Raw genomic sequence first — 23,157 nt, forward strand, 5'->3', positions numbered from 1 at the left:
CTCGCTCTCTCTCTAGTACATAAATACCACAGAGTAAAGAAGCGCTGTAGGTAAACAATGTAAGCTAAATGTTACCGACTGGAAATCAACAGTTTCCTTTAAAACCGTTCCCTCAAGTGCCGCTATACAGAGAACACATTCAGTGTTGTCCGTCAGTATACCTTAGTTTAGAAAGTTATATTTAGCAAAGGTTTAGAAATCCCCGATGGATCTTGGGAAAATGACTCTCGGGTCGCTCTTCCTTACCCTATTGATGAAATATAAATTAGATAAGAGTTATATGGACAAAAACTAATCATACCTATCCTAAATAAAAAAAGTTTAACATTCACGAAATTGCACATATCTGACACAGTTCCTTTTCATTTTCTAAAGGAGGCGCCGATCCTTTTATGCCTTATTCTGTCCGTCCTCATGGGTCACTGGCCTGTGCGAGGATCTTATCAAACAGAAAAAGGAGGAGAGCCAATACAGTACAAGGTCGACGGTACTGATAAAAGTGCAAGGGTCAAAGACAGGATAAAAGACTATTGAACGTCATAAATAAAAGATTATTCTCAACGGTTTCACGATTGATAAGATTACCCATCGTAAAAAAGAAGGGATTTTAAGTCTTATGGTCTTGGTGCTCGATAAAGGTTGATCAACCACCCTAAAGATACGGCTTTCAATCCCTGAGCTAAACTCTGAGGAAATAATTTGAGAAGACTGGTCCAAGTGTTTTGCGACATAAGACAAGGTACACATGTTATTAATAAATGCAATTCAACAATGTACTCCTGACGGACGAATCGTAAGAAAATGCACTTGCCAGCCAACCGCAAAATATTCCACCACAGGTTTAATAAAATTTAGTTTTAGGTCTACGACAACAGGAGAGCTTACCTCAAATAATGCGATGAGGATCATGGTGAGGGAGGAGAAGATGAGTAGAGGTGCCACCCACATATCACGGCGCAGTATTCCTGGGGGCGGCGGAGCTGGTGGCAGGTAGGGCGGGGGCGGGGGTGGGCCGCTGGGGCTCGGCACCAGGAAGAACTCTGTGGTCAGCTCGAGCCGCCCCATGGAGACGTTCACCGCCTCCACCAACCCCTCCATCATCATCTGACAGCCATCATCTGGAACAATTACACCTTCAGTCTTTCGTTATCGACCCTTTTATCGTGGACAGCCATCCCTTGAGGGGCTAGTTCACAGCATCTAAAGAGCACTCGATGATTATGTTACAACCAAATTATAAAACTGTACATATTGAGTTTTGGTGTCCAACTTCATTCATCAAGACCTTTATTACAATCTGGCAACAGTGACATCTTTCAGAGTATAATTCTCCGCCTCCAATAATCCCTCCGTTGTCTTCTGCAAATCACCGCTTCATATGCAACAACACATCCATCTGCACATGGATGATCACAATGCATGAATAGCAGATCTGCATTTTGATTTGCGCATTTTGCAGATCAAAATGATGCAAATTTGATAAAGGGTGAACTGCCTGCAAGCCCAAGTGTTTTTAGAAATGGTGGGAGCATACAAGGTATCCAAATTCTGTTGGTACTGAGACCTTTTCCTACATCACAAGTCCAGAATCGCAGACGTGAAACTGGCCATAGATTCCATCCACAGAAAGAACTAGTACCCGGACCCAGTTCCTAACTGACTCCTAACCTAGTTCCTCTTTTCATCACGCCAGAACAGTAAAAATTGTAATTTTATACAAATAAATACGTCTGGAAAACCAAAAAAGACAATCGTAACTTGCATAAGCAGTACAGTATTCTTAATATTTAAACCTAAGCTCATTGATACTACACTAATTAATTCCCTTCGTTCTGGAATTTCAGATCATAAAACCTAAACAGATTTAAGAAAAAGTCCACTTATCTTAATTGCAATACTTGTTTTATAATTATTGTTATTTCCCTATAAAATTAAAGGATAACCTAATATTTTACTCGGTTTTGCATATAGTAAACATTTTATTCACGAAGATATAAACACTGAAGGAATGTTCATGGACATCTCTGAAGAAGTAGATAAACATAACCTCACTTAATGCCGATAAACCCGCATCAGATGTTGATAGAGCAATAAAACAGCTGACTGCGATTCGCAGCTGGTCGACGCGCCGATCAAGACGGCTGCGCTGCATTTGCGCACGCGATAGTTCGATCGACTCGTAGGTGTTGAGGTTAGGTATCAACAAGGCCGTGGATATGCCGGACAATAGACGGCTCCCACCGCGCTGGTTCCGGGTTCCCAGTAATCGAAGTAAATTATGGTAATTGCGCCGTCCATCTCCGGAATTGTTTTGTAATTCCGTACAATTTGGCAAAACTTGGCGACTACGTTTTGAAATAACTTTAGGTTTGGAGCGGACGATTTGTCCACTAATTTGTATCTCTGTATTGTAAAGAATTGGTTATATACAAATTTGACAATATATATCCAACATCACTTCATCATACAGGTAACATTTCTTGTTTATTTATGTCTATACAGAAAGCTAGACTAAAACGATTAGGTTACTGTATATTTTTACTATAACCATAAACATAATGTCAATCATTTAGGACCTAGATGTTTTGTGTTAACATACAATTTCATAAATAATTATAATGCTTGGAATAGAGACAGCATTGTAATTCTGTATACCTGTTTGACTAGTGAGGAGCTAATTCAACTGGAAACATTAAAAATATATTCTTACATGGAGGTTATTATAGATTTGATCTTTTCAAATTCCATGAAAATCGACAGGTTCTAAATTACGTTCTAATAAATAAAACAGAACGCCATGCAAAATTACAATGCTGCTATCTTGGTTCATTAAGTCACATATGATTATTTCATCACGATAAAATTATCCTTCTTCTTCACTTACGGAGTCTAGTGGCATTATAACAGAAATTTTGCTAACATGGAGGATCTCTTATTGTTTGACTGAGAGTTTATACTTATCATTTCTAAATCTTAAAAAGGCAGACACCACGTGTCGCATCACAAGCTTCTCTGAGGTCGCATAGAAAATTTCAAGTTTATTTCATACTCAAGATTTCCTAGAGACAGAACATTTTCCAGCCCCCACGTAGACAGAAGAGAAAATCTACCAGCCTACTGAGTGTATGCAATGACATTCATGTTTATCCATTTAAAGCTCAACCAAATGAACAGACATGAGCCTTCATCAAACTCATCATTATAATCTATTTATAAATGAACTTTAATACAAAATTTAAAGTGTACAGAATAATTCTTCTCAAGATACCTTGCGGATGGTAGTACGTAAGGCTCTTTTGAATTTCTTAAAGTGATATGCCCACCGTCAAACACGACGTTGTCTAATAAAAATGGCGCTACTTACAAAATTTTATTTTCATAACTTGTTCGTTCTTGTGTTATCCAGCAGATAACAAACACACAAGCAATTAGACAGAAAGAAGATGAATTTTGCCACCACTATTAATGATAGTAAAGGAATATATAATTGTTGCTGAATTCATTCTGTAGATATCATCCTGAGTGCTTTGCTAACGCTCAGCCAAATCCCATGAAAGGACATGCACACGTAGAACTCTATCTTGTCTATATACAAATAAACTGATATAAAGGGGTACTATGAGTACTTCTGTGCCCACAATCTAGAAGACTATACAATACTTACATGTTGGTAATTACATATTTTTTTCTTATACAATTAAAGAATAGCCCAATATATTTTGCTCGGTTTTGCATATAGTAAACTTTTATTCACAAAGATGTAAACCCTCAACGAACGTTCATGGACATCTCTGAAGATAAGGTTGGAGATAAACATAACCTTTAACTCCGACTCAGGTTATTAGGATGAATACAACAGCTGACTGCGGCTCACTGCGGCGCCAAAGCTCTAAAAACATTCGACCGAATAGCTCAAAAGTCCTAAATTGCAAGTTGTTCCAGCACTCTCGTAAATCGGTTGTGACCGAGTAGTCCACATCTACGTAGAGAAGAAGGAAAACCGAAAAACGAAACGAGAGCATACGCGAGAAACGCGGAGGGAAAGCGAAATGCAACAAAAGTGACGAGTGCGTTTCATTGTTGTCCTTGGTAATGGGATGTAAAACAATGAGGGCCGAACGAGCACGGTCAAGTGGCTGGCAGACCAGGTGTCGAGTCGGCCACACCGTAACTGGAGCGCAGCGAGCATCAATTTAATTGTCGCGTGTCGTCGTAGCAACGGCCGGGCATTCCGTCGTGGCCGTCCGGAGTCTGGAGGATTGTCGGCGAGTCGGCATCACTCCACTTACAAAAACTATCTCAATGTTCTACTCGGAGTCAATCAAAATCTCCAGATTCGTTGTCACCGTTCCGTAACATCTCATGTGACTGAGTCAGCAATTTGATTGAAAAGAGGGAAACATCCAAAGAAATAATATGATATAAAAATTCCCATAAGTCAATGTCATTTCCTTTAAATTACCAATAAGAAGGCAAAAACTAGAGGATTCCTTAATTTATCAGGCCAAAGATGGTCTAAGAGGACTTGAGTACCAATAGTGTGTGACCCTGCAGAGAAAAAGCATTTAAGCAAAACTTTAACAGAGAGTCGTGCAGACCAGTATTCAAAAATTTCAAACTGTTGACGCTTCCCTGCCGCTATATTCTGGAAACATCTCTTTTTGTCAAATCAAAATGCTAGGTCATAAGAGGTAGTGATGTACACTCTTGTGACACTAGAGGCAAGAATAACTACCGTACTGGAAGACACAGGACGGTGGCTTATGAACGATTGCCTTCACAGGCAGGAATTCAGTTCATTTACAAATTTCCAAATTCGATCAAAAATGCCTAAAGCATTTAAAACTCGTTTGAAAACTGCGCTGATCTCGAAAGTTTTTTGTAGTACAGACGAGTTCATGGCTAACGATTGGGGGACCACCTAATTGGCTGACCATGTTATTAGAGTGGGGAAATTATGTGATAAATGAGAATTGGGTGAATGAAAAACTGTAAGCTGAATGAGAGCCACTGTAAAAATGAATGCAAAATGTTATGTTTTAAATGTTATGACGATTGCGATGCAATTTATATTGTGTCTTTTATGCGATAAAAATTGAATTGAATTGTGTGTGTTTATTTTATCAACAAAGTTGAAATTGTATACGCTAACATGTTTTATACATCTCGGATAACCTAAATTGCACTAACAACATGAGGGCACTGTAGATACAGACATTGCTTTTACTGATCTATAACGAATATTCAATAAGCATCCAACAGTGTGGGGGGGGGGGGATCGAACGTCCGTCCTGACAATAGGATGTTAGTGCCCAGAGGGGTTGGGCTGACTACTTTGTATCCACCGAATCCGAGAACATTCGGGAAATACCTTTGGCTCAGATATATGTCTGCAGCACAACTACGCTCACGCAATACGCCCGTAACGTCCTGTCACCGCGTAGTTGCGTGGTGGCTGATCGTGCGCGTCCGAGAGTATTAACGTGTATTACAGCCGTTTTACGGTAGGCCGGCTTAACCCAGGCGCATTACGAAGGCATTACGGGACGGCCCCAAGGCCCGACGTTGCCCCATTGAAAGAAAGGAAAACTGCGCGAAACACCATTGCGATAACTCATTGTGGTCGGTGATTGAGCGCATTGTGAGACGTCCTTGGGTGAGTATGCGGTCCTCGGCTGACCACTGCCTCCAAACTGCACGCCGCATTTAGCCGCATTGTGGGCCGGACAGGTGTGAGTGTCGCCTTGACTTCTGATGAAACCCTGTCAATAGATCTCCTTCAAATGTGCCTTTGTGTTATGGTGGAGTTTCGGGATGGAGGTCCTCGTCACAACACGCGGCTTGACCTTCTTCTTTTCCTCCAGGAGGTGACAACTTGGTTCGTCAAGATCAGTGCTGGGAGGTTTGAACAGTCAAGGCAGGAGAATTTGCAGTATTGGAGAGAAAGATGCACTGGTACCCTATCAATAGATCTCCTTCGAATGTGATATTGTGTTATGGTGGAGTTTTGGGATGAGGTCATCATCACAACTCACGGTCGAACTCGACCTTCTTCTGTTCCTCCAGGGCAATAAATACAGGAAAGACATGGAAAGATTGCAATATTAGAGAAAGATAAGCACTGGTAACTCTATAGATAGACCTTCTTCGAATGTTCTATTGTGTAACTGTGGAGTTTCGGGATGGACGTCATCATCACAATTCATGGTCCAACTCAGTGCTGGGAGGTTTGGGCACTCAATACCGGAAATACCTGTACATGGAAAGATTACAATATTAGAGAGAGATATGCACTGGTAACTCTATAGATAGACCTTCTTCGAATGTGCTATTGTGTTACTGTAGAGTTTCAGGATGGAGGTCATCATCACAATTCATGGTCCAACTCGACCTTCTTCTGGTCCTCCAGGAGGTGACAACTTGGTTCATCAAGATCAGCGCTGGGAGGTTTGGAGAGTCAATACCGGCAACACATGCAGTATTAGAGTGATATAGAAGCACTGGTAACTCCAGCAACAGATCTTCTTCAAATGTGCCTTTGTGTTACAATGATTTCGAGATGGGGGTAATCATCACAACTCGATCTTCTTCTGTTCCTCCAGGAGGTTACAATTTGGTTCGTCAAGGTCACTTTGAAAGATCTGGACAATCAAGACCAGACAGACTGCAGTATTAGGAAGAGATGCACCGGTAACCCTAGATCTCCTTCTATGCTATTGTGTTCTAGAGGAGTATTCGAATGGAAGTTCTCACAACCCTCGAACCGACTCGAATGTCATCACTTCCTCCAGGAGGTAAAATTTGGTTCGTCAGGATCAGTGCTAGGAGGTTTGGAAAGTCAAGATCAGAGAGATTTGACAGATTGCAGTGTCAGGAGAGATGCACCGGCGAGAAATTCTCACGCTTAGTTGAACAGCACGACCTTTCAAAAAACAACAAGATTAGAGTATAATCTGTTCACCAAACATGGCAGTTGGCAGACACCAGGCAGAATAATGAAGATGTTGACCACTAAAATGGCATGTCGGCTAGAGACAAAATGGAGATTGATGTTCCCTAGTCGTCAGAGTGGGCGAGGCTATCGAGCGGTTAAACCGAGCACCGACTGACATAATTACATCCTGCCTTCCTTCGCTCAAATTGGTAAAAAATAGTTTAAAGAAGATTCGATACGGTTCAGTTTTGGGTGTAAGAATATTGAAGTAACAACGTAAGACAATAAATAACGGTTTAAATGGCAAATTACAATCTCTTCGCGGTTCGTATGTGTCTAAGAGGACCGACCTTACACCCACGTGAGGATTGTGCCATAAATGTGCGGGAAAGTTAATTCTGTGCGGCGATAAGTGCCACCAAGCTCAGTATAAAGAATTGTAATCGATTTGGATCTTCTTTTAATGACCTCATTTTGATCAACTAAACTCAAAAGTTTGGGCATTCTTCATTTCTTTAAAGTTTAATCAATATGAGGGTTTATTTGTTTGCCACTAGATAGCATTCAACGACAGGTTTTTAATTCAAATGCCAACAGACTTTAGCACTGGATAAATAGAATAATACACAACCAAAGGTGACATTTCAAGATGCAAGGGAAGAACGTTACTGTACAGCGATGAGATAGATTAGTTTGAACTAAACCTAAGAAACCTTTTTTATCTTTTCTGGCAAATGTTAAAGTCTCACGATGATCGAAGAAGATGACAAGTAACTTTAGAAAGATTTAATACACGATGGTGAATAGCCACCATCTTTAAACTTTTTTTAAATGAAGCCGCTAACGAACCCAAGTAAAGTATACGTATTCATCGTAGACCATAACATGGTTGGTAACTGTCATAATTTGATATTTATAACGATGAAAATAAGTTCTAATGACAAAATCCAGTGAATATTTGATCCAAATACTTGCATGTGTTATTTGTACAGACAGCAGTCAGGATATTGAGAACTAACTTTGTAACCTATAAAAAAACTCTGAAATTCCGAAAGCAATCCATAGACAAATGTCAAATCCAGTCGGTTTGCTTTTCTAATCAGATTCTAAATAGTCCTAATCTAGGAGCAAAGAGCCCGTTTGTTTTGTACGAGTACACAAACTTTTTTTGTGGTTTCAATAAACGGATAGAGATATTTCCCTTCTGAAAGATCTTGGATCCAAAGCCAAGATCGTCAGCTATGATAGTTTTAGTGGGGATCGATGCGGGATGGTATCGAAAGCTAAGAAAAAGTTATCTGAAATCAAAACTATCGTTTGATATTTTCAACCACTTCGACCTCCACTCAAACTAACGTGGCTGAAGATTGATCTTTTTAAAAGGAAATTCCTCAATGCTAGGTTGTACACTTATACAATGATAATTGTCTCTTGGCTCTGGACAGAAAGGTTCTTTTTACAACAGTTGATTAAAAACAGAATTGATTAAGGGCTATCTTTGACCGTTGGCATGTTATGACATTAGAAGCGGCCACCAAGTTGAAATGTCAACAGCACAAATTAATCTAGATGAAAGCAATAACTGGATCTTGCATTTATCACACACTAGATTTGTTTGAAGTCGGTATACGAGATCAGCAGATAAGTCAAGACCTGTGGGTCAGGCGGAGGTGGGGTCTCGACATGGCTGTGCTGATGAAGCAATGGCACTTCAACTATTCCGATTGTACTCCAGATAACGGGGTTTCGCCATTAAAATGTGACACAACAATAGTTATGCCACTTTTACAGTCGCTGTTGGCGCAAATCCTTGCTGCCGGTAATTTACACTGTTGGGCCACACACTGGTGACTTGTGATGACTAATGTTCATTGTAACGTGCTTGTTGAGGCTGCCAGTGATTTACACTGTTGGGCCACACATTGGCAACTGGTGATGACAATTAATGTTCATTGTAAAGTGCTTGTTGTGGCTGCCAGTGATTTACACTGTTGGACCACACACTGGTGACTGGTGATGACAACTGTTCATTGTGAAGTGCTTGTTGTGGCTGCCAGTGATTTACACTGTTGGACCACACACTGGCGACTGGTGATGACAACTGTTCATTGTGAAGTGCTTGTTGTGGCTGCCAGTGATTTTACACTGTTGGGCCACACACTGTTAACTGGTGATGACTAATGTTCATTGTGAAGTGCTTGTTGTGGCTGCCAGTGATTTACACTGTTGGGTCACACACTGGCGAGTGGTGATGTCTTTTATTCATTGTGAAGTGCTTGATGTAAGAAGTGTATCTCGAATATAAAGTTGGGTAAATTAGAAATAAAACCCACATTTGTTGTACAAGGGATTCAACTATTTGCAGCCAAATTGATGTGTATAACAACATAATCGGAGTTTTCTTGAAATCGATAAAGAAACTTTTTCTAACAATAGAAACCGATCGCCAGGCGCGCTGTTTTTGCTGGAATTCAAAATAGGACGGTACTAAAAGGGTTAAAAATATAAAATTGTTTTTTTTTCAGGTTATATTTGTTCTTTGATACACTTCAAACCTGCCGTCAGACACATAAAGAGATGTCGGTACATCATAGTTACTCAACTAGATGTAAAGACTGTATGTAAATCGCTACTGTTAGGGTCTGTATATGGTTATCTGACGCCAATTTAACACTTATTTACGTGTATAACAGTTGGTTTTAAGTGTGAAGTGCTAAGAAAAGTATGATCTGAAAAAAATTAAGGTTTGCTATTTGTAACCCTTTTGATACCATTCCATTTTGGTCTCCTCCAGAACTAGCGCGGCTGACGACCGATTTCTTTCGATAAAATTTCTCTTTCGATTTTTAGAGAAACTAGGTTGAGTGCGTATACAGTGCAAATCGGTACTTGCCTCCTAGACTACAAAACTGTATATGGGCATTTCCCCAAAATCATTGTGTATCCCAATAAAAATCACGTCTACCATAAAGCTGTTGACCGTTTGCCACTGGCGCTAAAAGGTGCAAGGAGCTACCCGTGTACATTAAACCGGCTGGCCAATACTCAAAAGGGATTTCACCAGTGGCCAGACCTGATGGTCGAGCTGCATTATGCATTCACCCATGGAACAGGTCTGAGACCTGAAGAATGTAAGCCGATACTCGTTCATAGCTGAAAAAATCACTTGCATGCAATCCTGCAGTCCCATTAGTCGTGGGTATAATGCAGGTTATAACGCTCGGCACGTGAACGCCTTACTTAGAGAAATAATCTTGAAATATTGCATAATGTTTAACATGCATGAGTAAACAAGATTTTCCCAGTCGCTTTGGCATTTAGGAGGAAATTAAAGATTATCATGGTAATCGTAAATTCTCTATGCAAATAAGTCAGCTTGCAGATTTTTGTTCAGGTTCCAAATATATTCCAGACCATCACGCTGAGTAATTAACATGAAATTATTCCTTATAGGATCGGACAAAGATCTGGGGAGATAGCTCAAGGACGTAGCCAGCAAGGGGATCCAAGGGGTCCGAACCCCTCCTCCAATTTTGAATTACTTTTTTAGTAAACGATTATTATTATTTAAATAATTCAGTATTACTGAAATGTACTGCTGAAAAATCGTTCTCAACCAATAAAACTCAAGCCTATAAATACAATTCAAGCGAAAATCTGGAGAAATGTAACCATTTAGACAGTCCGAACAATGCTGTGGGAAAAATATCAATTGGGCATTTCATCAACTGAGGCGAAGCTGACATATTGTTTTAATAACTTTACTTACTCAGTATCAGTGATATAAATAGAGTATTAAAATAGTAACGTAAAATTGAACTGAAGTATTAATATTAACATATGTTTACGAGTGTATTAAGTCATGTCGCAATTTGCCAAAGAAACCAGAGTCCACGAATTCGCAGGAACTCACGAGAACACTTACTTTGAAAGACAACCTCAAGTTTTGCAATTTCTTGCTGCTGCCCAGAATTTTGCGGCACTGCCATATTTTGCGCGCGATCTCACCATCGCCTACATTCCTTCCTGGTCCACCCGTCAAGGAATTCCAACCTTCTGGTAACTTCAAGGACCTAATGAAAACTTTGCTTCAAGAACTGGAGAATATACTGTCATTCTGACAATTTACGTTCTTACATGGGCGTCACAGATACTGAACCTACATCTTTTCTTACACTGACTAAAAAGTCCTTTGACGTACTTCAAGCGTCAAGGGGCTTGGAGGCTGACCAGCTCACTGGAATCATCTTCAAGAGATCAGAGACCACAGTCACTGATGCGAAGGATCGTTGCCCCATTCCGTCCTAGCATCCACGTCCAAGCAATTGTACCTGCAAGCTCGCTATCCCGACTGTCGTTCCACAGGACCCCAGTAACCACAACCCACGCATTCAGATCAGCAGGTCCGAACTTCGAAGTCGTAAGAGGAGTCCACGTCTTGCGGTTTTTGAAGAGAACCAGGAAAAGGAACGTGGTAGGGCTAACCTTACGATGACGCTTCACTCTGACGGTTCCATGGTTAGACATCCAAGAGAATTCCGTAGATGATATCAAGATCTATATGAGAAAACGGCCGATAGAAAATGACGTAACTAGTCAAGTGATAAAAGAAGCAGCAGGCTGTAAAGGATAGTTCCTTTAAGGGGAGGCCAAACTCTTTGATGCCTTAATCTGTCCATAATCATGAGCCATTGGTGTGTGTGAGGATCTTATTAAACAGAATAGGAAGGAGAGTCGATACGGAACGAGGTCGATGGTACTGATCAAAAGTGCTCAGATCCAAAGTCTGACATCTTAGACCGCTACTAGGACATCAGCACTTTCGATAGGTTTGCAACTATGATATGTGAAGTCATTTCATTCATAACAGCTATTTTCTCCGGTGATTATCGAATAATAACTAATGGACCATCAAAATGTGAACATTTTTATCCTGAACCATCGTGATTTAAAAAATCTTTATTCATAACAAGAATTGCGTTCGATTTGCCGCTGTTTACGCAACTAGGTCCGGGCAAAATCTTCCGACTCGGGGATACTCTAGGAGTGGAGTAACTTCGACGACGCATTGTAATGACGCACGCACGCGACCGCCGCGCGCACGCGAGCAGCGTACCGAGTGGCCAGGCCGACGACCACATCTGATAAGTCCTGGTGTCGACACCGCAGTCTGGTCGTGACAAGCTAACAGAACACAGGACGGTGTAACCTCCCCGGACTTGTGGCAGCCGAGCGATATAAATTGTCGGCTGGATGCTAGACGAATCCTCTTTTTTCACGGGGGAATCATAATTTTACAGCGACATCTTGATAAACAGTGTCAACAATCCTAGTTCCCGACAAGGTAGGAGGGCTTGTCCGCTGTTAGTTAGTGTGGGAAGGCGGACGAAACCGTTGCTCTTGACGAGGAAGCGATTAAAAAACCCAAGAGCTGTGGCATTAGGAATATTCCTGAATCTGAATATTCTTTATATTTTAACAACAGTACATACAATTAACGTTCGGAACATCATCAGTATCTACGGTGTAGTGGAGGTAAAGACGTTACGTTATTGGCTGAGCGTTAGCGAAGCCTATCACTCGAGGGACTGAAAAAATTGTGTCACCATACTGATGCAGGATTCAATGTCGCTCAACAAACTCCATGGCTGAAAATGCAACCATCATTCTTGTCTACGTATAAATCTATTTTCACGGAAATTCAATCTACAGATTATATCTTTCCCAAGATATCTTATCGTTAGTTAAAGGTACACGTGTTATTACGTCATATGATTCCTCTTTGAAGTTTATTTTTGACGATGGAAGGGATTTTTTCCGGACATTTGCCATCGTTCAGTGAAACAAAAAAATCAGTAACACTACGTTTCGAGATCTGCAATCTGATCTCTTCTTCAGGTAAATTACTAACCTAACACATAATTACAAACTGGGCTAAAATAAACTACTAGGCTATAAGTCAGGAATCACAACCACCATGTTCTGTGTCAACTTCATTAACTCTAAAACATGCACTCAATAAAAAACTAAACACAACACTAATTATTAAAACTGAACTACAAAATATAGGTCAAAATACGTCTGCATTCGTCATATGATTGTAATAATTTTGTTTACAAACTTGTTTACCATATGATTTTCTCGATACTATCATGGTTATCCATAAGACCAATCTAAAATATCAGTCAAATCCTAGTGAAATGCATCATCATCGACATATTTCTCCACTGCATATTGCGTTATTTGTTCAACGCAGATATTCAAACAGGCCAATGCATTCTTAAAGTTTCGGATTTGTTCTTCAAACACGACTGTTCGATAGACTTCAAACGATAGTTCGGCCTTTTTATTTGTTTTATTTATTATTTTTAATTGTTTCAACAATGGATTGTACACCATTGGATTATTGGAAATAATAGTTCACTTGTGTATGTATGTATTGGTAAAGTGTCGGTGCAAATATTATCTTTGAGCTAACGTTCTGACGTCTTTTTGCGATGAGTTGCCTGTTTCGACTTCTTCGGTTCGTCTCTTCAGCTCTTAAGGAGTTTTGTGTAGAAGCAGCAGATTCCGCTGCAGCACACACTCACACCTTAGGACAGGATTTTGATGGTAAACATTACCTTCCTAAAAATCGGAATTTTGTCAGTATTAAAAAAACCTCTAAAAGATGATGTGTTATATTTTGGTTGAGTTTTTCAGACTTCGTAGTGGTAGCCCTTTAAGATGCCTTTCTTGAAGATAGGGACTTTTTATAATTTCACATTTTCAACAATTTTGTTATAAGGCCTTGGGAAAGCCGGCTGAAGATAAGGATAGGGATTTTAACAAGTATTCATGTGAATAGTGACTGATGGAATTACATGATTTACGTACAAATCATCCTTTCCTTCAATCATGTTTTATATGCTTAATGTACATCGCTTTTTAAGAGGTTTTTTATCTTCACCTTTTTCCATGAGCCTGTTTTTTAAACCCAGATTATTATTTTAAATATCTAAAATTCCTCGAGGAACGATAAAGATGTCTATTTTGCCTAATTTTATGAAAGCAAATTAAAAGGTTATCGTATGGACTTTTTCAAAAATCAATAGAAAACCGATTGAAAAATCCTAATACAGATGTGCAGTAATGAAGCAAAATGTGCAATTAAATTGTCAAAAGTCAGGATTAAAGGTCTTCCTGCCTCAGGAATTAAATAGGCATTGTCTCGTTGTGCTGTACTGACATAAATTCCTTTCAGGAATAATAGAAATATAACAATGACAGCGTGTAAATCGAATACGGAGCTGTGTCGTGTTCACGTATATTTACGTCTTTATTACGTAAATATTCACGGGAGAAAGCTGTCCAGAGTGATGGGCTCCGTATTAATAGAGGTTTACTACACCTTCCAGGCGAGATACTTCGGCGGCCTTCAGAAATTCCGAGTCCGAGAATGTATGCTCGGAAACCCTCTGGTCTCGAATTCCCCGAGAGTTGTTAGCCCAAGTGCGTGTGGCCCGTCTGTGATGCAACTGGGTGTCGTGTCTGTCACGTCAAGTTGAAGGAACGCCCTTGGTGCACCGCACACGCACACGCACTCGCACACACATCCGCAAGCGCGTGTTGGATCGGGCCGAACCCACGTCTCACAATGAACTATCAACAATAGTCTTACAAGACGCGGCGGCTCGGACGTAAAGAACCGACACGGTTTCTTCATCCCCGACACCGCACCGTCCGTCTGCGACAGGACAGTCGTTGATCACCGGTGGGAGAACCGTGTTGTTGGCTAACCCGAGATTGTCGACTCTGCTCCAACTGTGTAGTGTGCGTGTTAAATATTGACTCTGCTCTAATTGCGGTACACAGTGTTGGCTTCCGAGCGACACATATTCAGTGAGTCGGCTTGTGTGATTTCTGGGAGTGGGCGTGATAAATGAGGTTTGAACACAAGATCAAAGCACCGCATCTTTTGTGTCATTCGTGTAGATTCTTAATAACTATTCTTAAAAATGGCAAATTTGAGTGAATGCGTCTATTGATTGTCCGCAATCTGTTTATTGTTCGTCCAATCTTAAAAAAGGTCAACGTCAGACATATCAAATTACAGACCAATTTCTTGATTCCTCCTTTTGCAAATATATTTCAAATCATAAGCTTTATCGATTTAATCATAATTTCCTTTCTAAAAACTTTTAGCAAACTGTTCTTATTGGTGTAGGGAGGATTTGTTGAACATAGCACGCCACCGATGAGGTGTTTGAGGCGGTTCATGGTGGGTGGGATAGATCGCGCTGTTCGTGAACCCATTCAGCTCTTTTGAGGAAATCGTAGATGTGTGGGTGGGTTGAAGAGTAGAACATGTTCTGTTGTTTTTCTTATTTGGCTGTTAGGAAGCAAGCTGTGTCTTTTCTAACCTTTAAAAATACCGGAGCAATTATTTGCGATTTTCTTCGCTAATTCCTCAAGACTCAAAATTGACTTGATCTTTATTCAGTCAAGATATTCCAGCCAAAACAGACCTCTACTTCTATATTTGTTGCTATGCCAACACTATGCCAATATAATAAATTTCGCCCTAAAACAACTACATAAGTTTATAGTGACAATTTAGGTTTTGAAAAATGGTTTTCGTCAAATGGTCTCCACCTAAATAAAAATAAAGAGGTGTTTTCACCAAGTCATAGCAGCTGTTGCTCAATAAGCTTCATTATTAATCCTTTATATTCTTGGGATTATTGTTGCAGAAAAACTTAATTGGATTAACCACATCGTCAACCTATCTTCAGGAACAACGCTCGTTTTGCCTTCAGAACTCCAGTGCATATAGCCAGCAAAGAAATTATCCTGAATATTGCTGTCGTTATGCGTTCAGTAGAAAAAAATACAGTTTGTCCCACGTGTAACCCAATAAACTTCTCATGTGGTTTTCTCTCATCAAATTAAATTAAAAATAGTTCATTTAACATGTGTCCGAAAGCGCTTTGTTAGCGAACTACGGCTAGCGAATGATTTCGTCAGATTTTTGGGAAAGGACGGAAATAAAGCGGAATTGACGTTTTATGGCGTAAAGTTAGGTGTTAAATTTATTGTATTTTATGTACGTAAAATGAACTCAAAAATTGAATGAAGTAATCACAGACCTGTAAAACCACCCATTTCTCCGATATCAAATTCGGTCTCTAAAACATGCTTTGTTTAGATTTGAAGTACATTAACTTCATTAAATATGTAATAAACGGAGACACTTTTAACCAAAACTTGTAGAGAATTTAATTCTAAAAAGAATTATGTAAAATTGGCCAATAATAAGCAAACACAAAGTTAAAAAATTAATGTTTAATAAAATCAACACATGCGAAAAATAAGAAATTGCAATATATGTTTATTAAATGAACTTTCTTCCTAAAAACAAAATTTTAATTGCTGAATATTTTATTCAAATTTACATACTTTATAAATGATCTAAAATTATTTCCTTGACGATTCATGCCCAATCCAGTTCTTTTTACATAAAATCCGTTAAATGTAATACCTAAATGTAAGTCATAAAAATATCAGTTTCGCTCTATTTCCGTCCTTCCCCAGAAAATTAGACGACAAATTTCGCTACCCATAGTTCGCTAACAAAGCGTTTCTGGACATAGGTTTATATGAACTTTTTTTAATTATTTTGATGAGAGGAAAGCACCTGAGAAGTTTGTCGGGTCACTAATGGGACACCCTGTATACTGTTGGATTTTGTGGATCTTTCTCGGAATTCCTTTTAAAATGCTAAAGAGAATTACACGGGTTACATATAGGACCGTATCGTGACTTTCTTCAGAGAGTATTTTCATCCTTCCAAGCATCACCATCAATGAGTTATAGCACAGAGATACATGGAGTTCTTTTTCTATTCATAGCTCTTCGTGACAAGGGTGTTCACCATTCCATTCTACGGCTGTACAACGCGTTTCCTCGGGACTTAATAACTATTAAGACATTCTCACAAAACTTGTTTTTTGTTGTCGAGAATTGTTATTATTCTTCGGATGAGTTCCTGGCGGGATATTCCAGCCCGCATAATTAATTGTGCGGGTTACCAAACAAACTAATTACTTAGTTTAGTTTCCTTTCTTGTTATTGTGTAACTAACAAGGCGGGAGTACATAACGATAAGTCTTGCGTAACAGGCTTTGCTGAAGTTGCATGCAACAGTTCAAGTCTACAGTTCATTTCAATCTAGATACGTCCTTCGGACATACAAACATACACAAATTGTTCCAGCCTACTAAGTGAGAAGCTTCAATGATTCTCACTCAAGTTCACATAATCATAGAACTCATTCTTGTTTATGTATAAATACAGTATCATACATAATTTAAAATCCACAGACGAAATCTTCTTTGGGTAACTTGCTGGCCATTAGGCTACATGAGTTAAAATGTCTCATGTTAAATGTAGTGTGATTGTACTCAGTTAATTTAAAATTGATTTATTGCGCGATTTTCTACAAAGTGGAGCTTTGCTTAGGCGTTTTCGACCTGTAGAGCTTTCTGAGAGAGCTCTCGGTCCAAACTCTTGTAACTGAAATAGTCTATCTGTGCACTTTTTAACTAGCTTCTGGCTTATGTTACCAGATTCTGGGTGCCCTAGCCCCTAGTAAGTCTAGGTGAATTAAAGAGCTCCTACTCACTAGATGTTTACCACTTCTATAAGCTTTCGTCATCTAGTAGATCTTGTAGATCTTGTCTTCTAGTAGATATCATCCACTAAACTCCCAGATTCCCGAAGTTCCAGACAGTGAAAGTTGTAAGTAAAATTAACTACTCAGGCTATACTCATTTTCCTCATGAGCCTCTGACAGCCCTACAATTCATTTAGCAGCTCCTTTCCGTCCGTGAGCATTTGCAAATTTTCCTTCCTGACGTGAAAGTACACTTGGAACATAAAGTGCTTTTTAAGCATTGACCATTCAGATTTGACGATTTTTTTAATGCTCTTATAGGTGGGTAATGGAGAAAATCGTGGGGGACACGTTAGTGACCTTCTGGATAAAACTGACAAGAGGGTAACTTCCACTTGTCTTCTAGTAGGTATCATCCACGAAACTCCCAGATTCTCGAAGTTCCAGACAGTGAAAGTTGTATGTAAAATGATTGCTACTTAACTATATCTAAAATCTTTGGGTTATGAAATTTCTCAAAACACTCTTTTGTTCATGTTGCCATCAATGCTACCCATAAGACAAATGTAAATATTTTTTCTAATGCTTATCCAAATCCCATGGAATTACATGAACCATCATCGAACTTCTGTTGCTTATATAAAACTGAATCTTCATGCAAAATTTCAAGTCTATACGTAACTTAGTTCTCAAGATGTGCAGACGAATAGAAAATGAAGGTTTTCCAGCCACTGCATCGACTAGCAATCAGACAATTTCAATTTTTTAATAAACCGTGCTGACAAATTGCATATATCTAATATTATTTACAAAATACAAAAAACACTTTTCTATCCCAATACAGTTGTAGTTTCACCAAAGGTGTCATAGGTACACCAACAAATATATAATACTAGCGGGCCCGGCGCGCTTTGCTGCGCATTTCAATAATTTTTTGCAAAAGTTGCCCGCGGCTTCGCACGCAATTTCCCGTTGAAAACAGTACACTATATTCACTTATTCTTTCTCTATCACATTCTAAACATTGCTGAGATAATTGATAGTCGTTCCATCGTGAGCCTCTTGGGCGTATTATGAAGGTATGTACCATATTCCTGCCTCTATCTAGCTGTTACCCACGGCTTCGCACGCAAATCTTAAGAACCGAAGTCCTTATATTACTTAGTAAATTTTTTTTTTACTACAATAAATTTTAGATTAAATTAGTTATATCTCCGATGCCACGATTGAGCTTGCTTTGTTGTCTCGATCGAGAGAATATGTACACACGGAGTTTTGAGAACCATACTTCTGTCAAAAAAAACAACTAAGGTTGATTTTATAACATTCTTTATATTTGTAGCCAACGTAAGATAGTAATTATGATATCTGCATTACTCTTCTGATCAAGCATGAGCATGGTTTATATTAAATAAATATTGCAGTTAAAGGTGAATTTTTACGTCAAATTTGAATTGTATTATCTGGATAGTAAAGTCTATGTTTAACAGTGATTGCAAAAACAGTTTAAACAAAATTTGTCGTTTCTCTTAAGCTTACTCTATGCTTTAAAACTATAAGTGTAATATATGTTTACAAAGAACAGCTGATTAAAAATTTGAAAAGACGTTAACATATGTTTGCTGCAATGCATTTCTTATGGGTATTTCTGTAACCAGTGGGGCGGAATCCTGAATCGGGAAAGGGATGGGCATAGCTTATAAACCTTCTCCGTGGAAAAATACATATACGTACAAATTTTCATCATGATCGGTCCAATAGTTCACGATTCCATAAAGGACAAACATAGAAACATTCATTTTTATATATATAGATAGATTATCATAACTATTAACTTCATCTAGGTTTTAAGCAATATACATATAGCATATTGTAATATCGACAGCTTTAAAAAGAACAAGAAGTTGTTACTCCAGTTATTAGTACCGATAAGCTCATGTGTATTATATGAAATTGTATAACATTGCATGAGATTGAGGTGATTTTGAAATCCAACACAGGAAAAATGCAATTGCTTTTATAAACCATTCTGGAGTAGGTTAAATAAACCAGTTTTCTTTTTTGATTAGAGACGTTCAATATTATTTGGAATGAAACATCCAAAGATAAACTTGCTTCATGAGTTTTAAGCGTGCCTCGCCGTAGGACTGCAGTTTTCAAATTCCCTCACCATCATTTCCAGTGAAAGCTATCCTCAGTTTGTTGTCTATTTGATAGAGTTGTTTCTCCAGAGGCCGATTGGGATGTTCAGAAATCGGATGTGTCATTGGTGGAAATGTGTAACAAAGTAAATTGTACAGATATGCTTTCATTCAATGTCACACTGTTGATGTGGAATTGTGTGTAAGAAAAGGCCATGTTGCTATAAGTCCCTGTTCATGTAAAAGGCTCAAATTCAATTTATTTTCATTTGTGAGTCGAAAAGTCATTAAGGACTCACATTTTGATCACTTAGACGTTGAAACTCTTGTTTCTTTTTTATCAACTAGGCTTCTAGTATCAATATAACAATTGGGGTATGGTGGGAAGGGTTGATCCATTGCCCCAGTTCGCCTTCCTCTTAGTGCAGCGTCTGGAATATGACGCTGTCACAACTTGACTCCTGGAATCTGGAGTCATATTCGTCTGAAGACCACATATATCTACCAGAGAGCTACATTAATGTTGCTACTCGGTTGCTCCACCTTAGATATCGTGTAAAAAACGCCGAAGACAATGAAAATAACTTTTCGGTAACACTACGTTTCGAGATCTGCAATTTGATCTCTTCTTCAGGTAAATTTACCTGAATGGTTAATGTCCGGAAATATCCTTTTTTCTTCACAATCCTTCCATAGTAAAAAAAACTTCAAACAAAGAATAACTCTTCACCTATATTAGATTATATTTTGTAGTGTAGGTGTCTAAGCGATGTAAAGAGTTCATTTTAAGCTTCTTCGTGACCAACTTTTTTGGGTCTCTTCAGACGAACATGACTCCAGATTCCAGGAGAGAAGTCTGTGACGTCGTCAGATTTCAGCAAACGCTGCACTGGAATTCCAGAAGGTGAACTGGAGCTGAACTCAACAGTCACATAATAATTGGTTGTATCACAAATCGTGAATTATGCAATTTGAGAACCAAATACGAAGCATTAATATTCAAGATGAAGACCTTAGTTTTTTCCCACAGAAGTCTGACACCTACAGAGAAGTAGTGCGGTAGAAGATTCACGCTCTGAATGTTGCCATCAGGAATCCACGGTGGCAATGTAATGGTGACCTTGCGTAACTGGTTAGCACTAGTCATGTCCTGTTAACCACGCAGGCTATACTCATTTTCCTCATGAGCCTCTGACAGCCCCACATTTCATTTAGAAGCTCCTTTCCGTCCTTCAGCATGTGCACATTTTCCTTCTCGACGTGAAAGTGCACTTGGAACACAAAGTGCTTTTCAAGCATTGACCATTCAGATTTGAAGATTTTGGAATGCTCTTATCGGTTGGTCAATGGAGAAAATCTTGGGGGACACGTTAGTGACCTTCTGGATAAAACTGACAAGAGGGTAACTTCCACTTCACGTTAAATTGGTGGGAAGGATCTATTCAATGAAAATGTTGAATTCAGCTCCTTTACATCTGAAGTCGGCGTCGGATTCCAGGAGTTAAGTCTATGACGTCAGGTTTCAGACGCTGCACTATGCGGAAGGTGGAAAGGAGCTGAATTCAAAATTCTCAGCTTTCACTTTTGCAAAAAAATCTACACTTTCAGATCCAGTAAATCATGTTATGAGAAATTAAGAAAATTATAGATTCTCAAAAAAGAAGACCGAAAGAAAAAAAGTATTTTCTAAGGAAATGTTAAGCAAGAAGTACAATAGTATCAGAAGATAAGAATTTGCATCAATAAAAATTGAAAACAAGGCTTCTCGCTGAGATAATTAATGGTATCAGTCAACTAAATTTATTAGTGATACACAATGTCCCATCAATGGCAGTTCCTATGTCTTATCGTACCGAGAACAGTGCTCTAGTGGGAAGAACGGAGCAAGGCTCAGCTATGTACGTAGTAACGTGCTTATTTAATAACTTTCCCATTTTCCATTAGCAATAACGAAAAAACGAAAAGATCACAAAAAGGAGTTTCTTGCTAACGCGAGGGAAAAAATAAAAATTTAAGACATAATAATAACAACAGAAAAGCAATATAAAAATTATGAGAAAAAGTCAATAACACAAGAAAATGGAAAATAAAGTATAAAGGGTAAAAGTACTTCATTAAATTTAGATTACATGAATTAAATGTCTCTTGGAAGATTTATTTGTTGTATTACTTACACAAGAGATAACTTATTCAATATTACAGACAGAGGCACGGAATGAGTGAGCGCTCGGACTGCCCTCTGAAGATTGAGCACTCAGAGGTCAGTGGTCAGGTACCAAATATTTGAACGGTAACAATAAAGTTACGTGGCGCAGCAGCTCTATCATCGGAGCTTAGAACTATCTGAAATAGGCCCTCGTATTTCAGCATATCTCGTCTATCCTATTACCCTCTCTAAAGATGCTACGGTATCCGTAAAGTGTAGGCTGCAGATTCTCCGGTAATCGTCCTTGAATCTCTTGGAACTTTAAAAGTCCAACATCACAGACGAAATTCAGGAAGTCCACTCACTAGCTCATGAACGCAGACTAGGTCTGCAAAATTCTTTTACGAAGGAACTTGAAAATATCGAATCGCTGTTCTATTCTATTCAATTCAATTCAATTCTTTTTTATTGCATAAGGTACACAGAAAGTACATCGCAATCGTCAATATAGTATAAATCTAAACTTAAATATAAAAGTGCTATTTACTTTTGAAGTAAGTATGTTCTATAATTAAATTACAGATTTTTACTTGATCTGATCCATTTCCACAACCATTAATAGTGAATTACAACCAATTTTAGCATGCATGAAATGTTATAGAAGATGGATCTGAAGTAATTATGAAGTAAATTCTCAAACACTGCATAAAATATAAAAATAACAGAACAACGCGCGGAGTGGATTCAGTGCTCTTGGATGTTTGTAAATCTCATCCAGTTGTTCATTAAAGTAAGTAGGTCTAGTCTGCAGGCTGCATCCTCGACTTTCATTGCATTAATGGCATCAGCTTTCACAGTCCTATGGGCCGGTATCCTCACGTTTCCAATATCGCCGATGTTCTCTCCCACATACCGTACGTTCACTGCCAGGGACTCCGCCCCACCTCCTGCCCTCTCGCCCTTCATTACTTCCCGAGACTTTCTTGTTACTTTATACACGTTCTGTAGAACTATTATTAGCATCCTGTAAACATTTTTTCCAAATAAACAAAACACGTTGTTTAAATACTCAGCTGTTTAAAAGAATAGTTTTCTTAGTCCTAAACATATGAGACTCTTGTATTCAATTATCGAGCCTTGTGGTGCATGTGGTTTACACTGTAACACAGTAACAAAGTGGTTTTGTTACTTAAAAACACTTTGGCTAAAGTTATTTTGAAACGAATACTCGTTCATTTATAACCACTTTATAGTGGCTGGTGCCAGAGATAAAATTTTGCAC

At 38.8% G+C, this 23,157-nt stretch overlaps 1 protein-coding gene across 2 annotated transcripts in view; it reads right to left on the minus strand.

The window, feature by feature from the left end:
- The window catches only part of LOC124367310 (metabotropic glutamate receptor 4), a 143,314-nt gene that overhangs the window by 27,710 nt on the left and 92,447 nt on the right, over positions 1-23,157 (minus strand). For both annotated transcript variants that reach the window (XM_046824036.1, XM_046824035.1), the window contains exon 2: positions 886-1,118. In XM_046824036.1, the coding sequence (XP_046679992.1) occupies positions 886-1,104 (219 nt within the window). In that variant the 5' untranslated portion in view covers positions 1,105-1,118. The remainder of the gene's footprint in view (positions 1-885; positions 1,119-23,157) is intronic.

The sequence above is a fragment of the Homalodisca vitripennis genome, chromosome 8, assembly GCF_021130785.1.
Source record: "Homalodisca vitripennis isolate AUS2020 chromosome 8, UT_GWSS_2.1, whole genome shotgun sequence".
In the NCBI taxonomy this organism is placed as follows: domain Eukaryota; kingdom Metazoa; phylum Arthropoda; class Insecta; order Hemiptera; family Cicadellidae; genus Homalodisca; species Homalodisca vitripennis.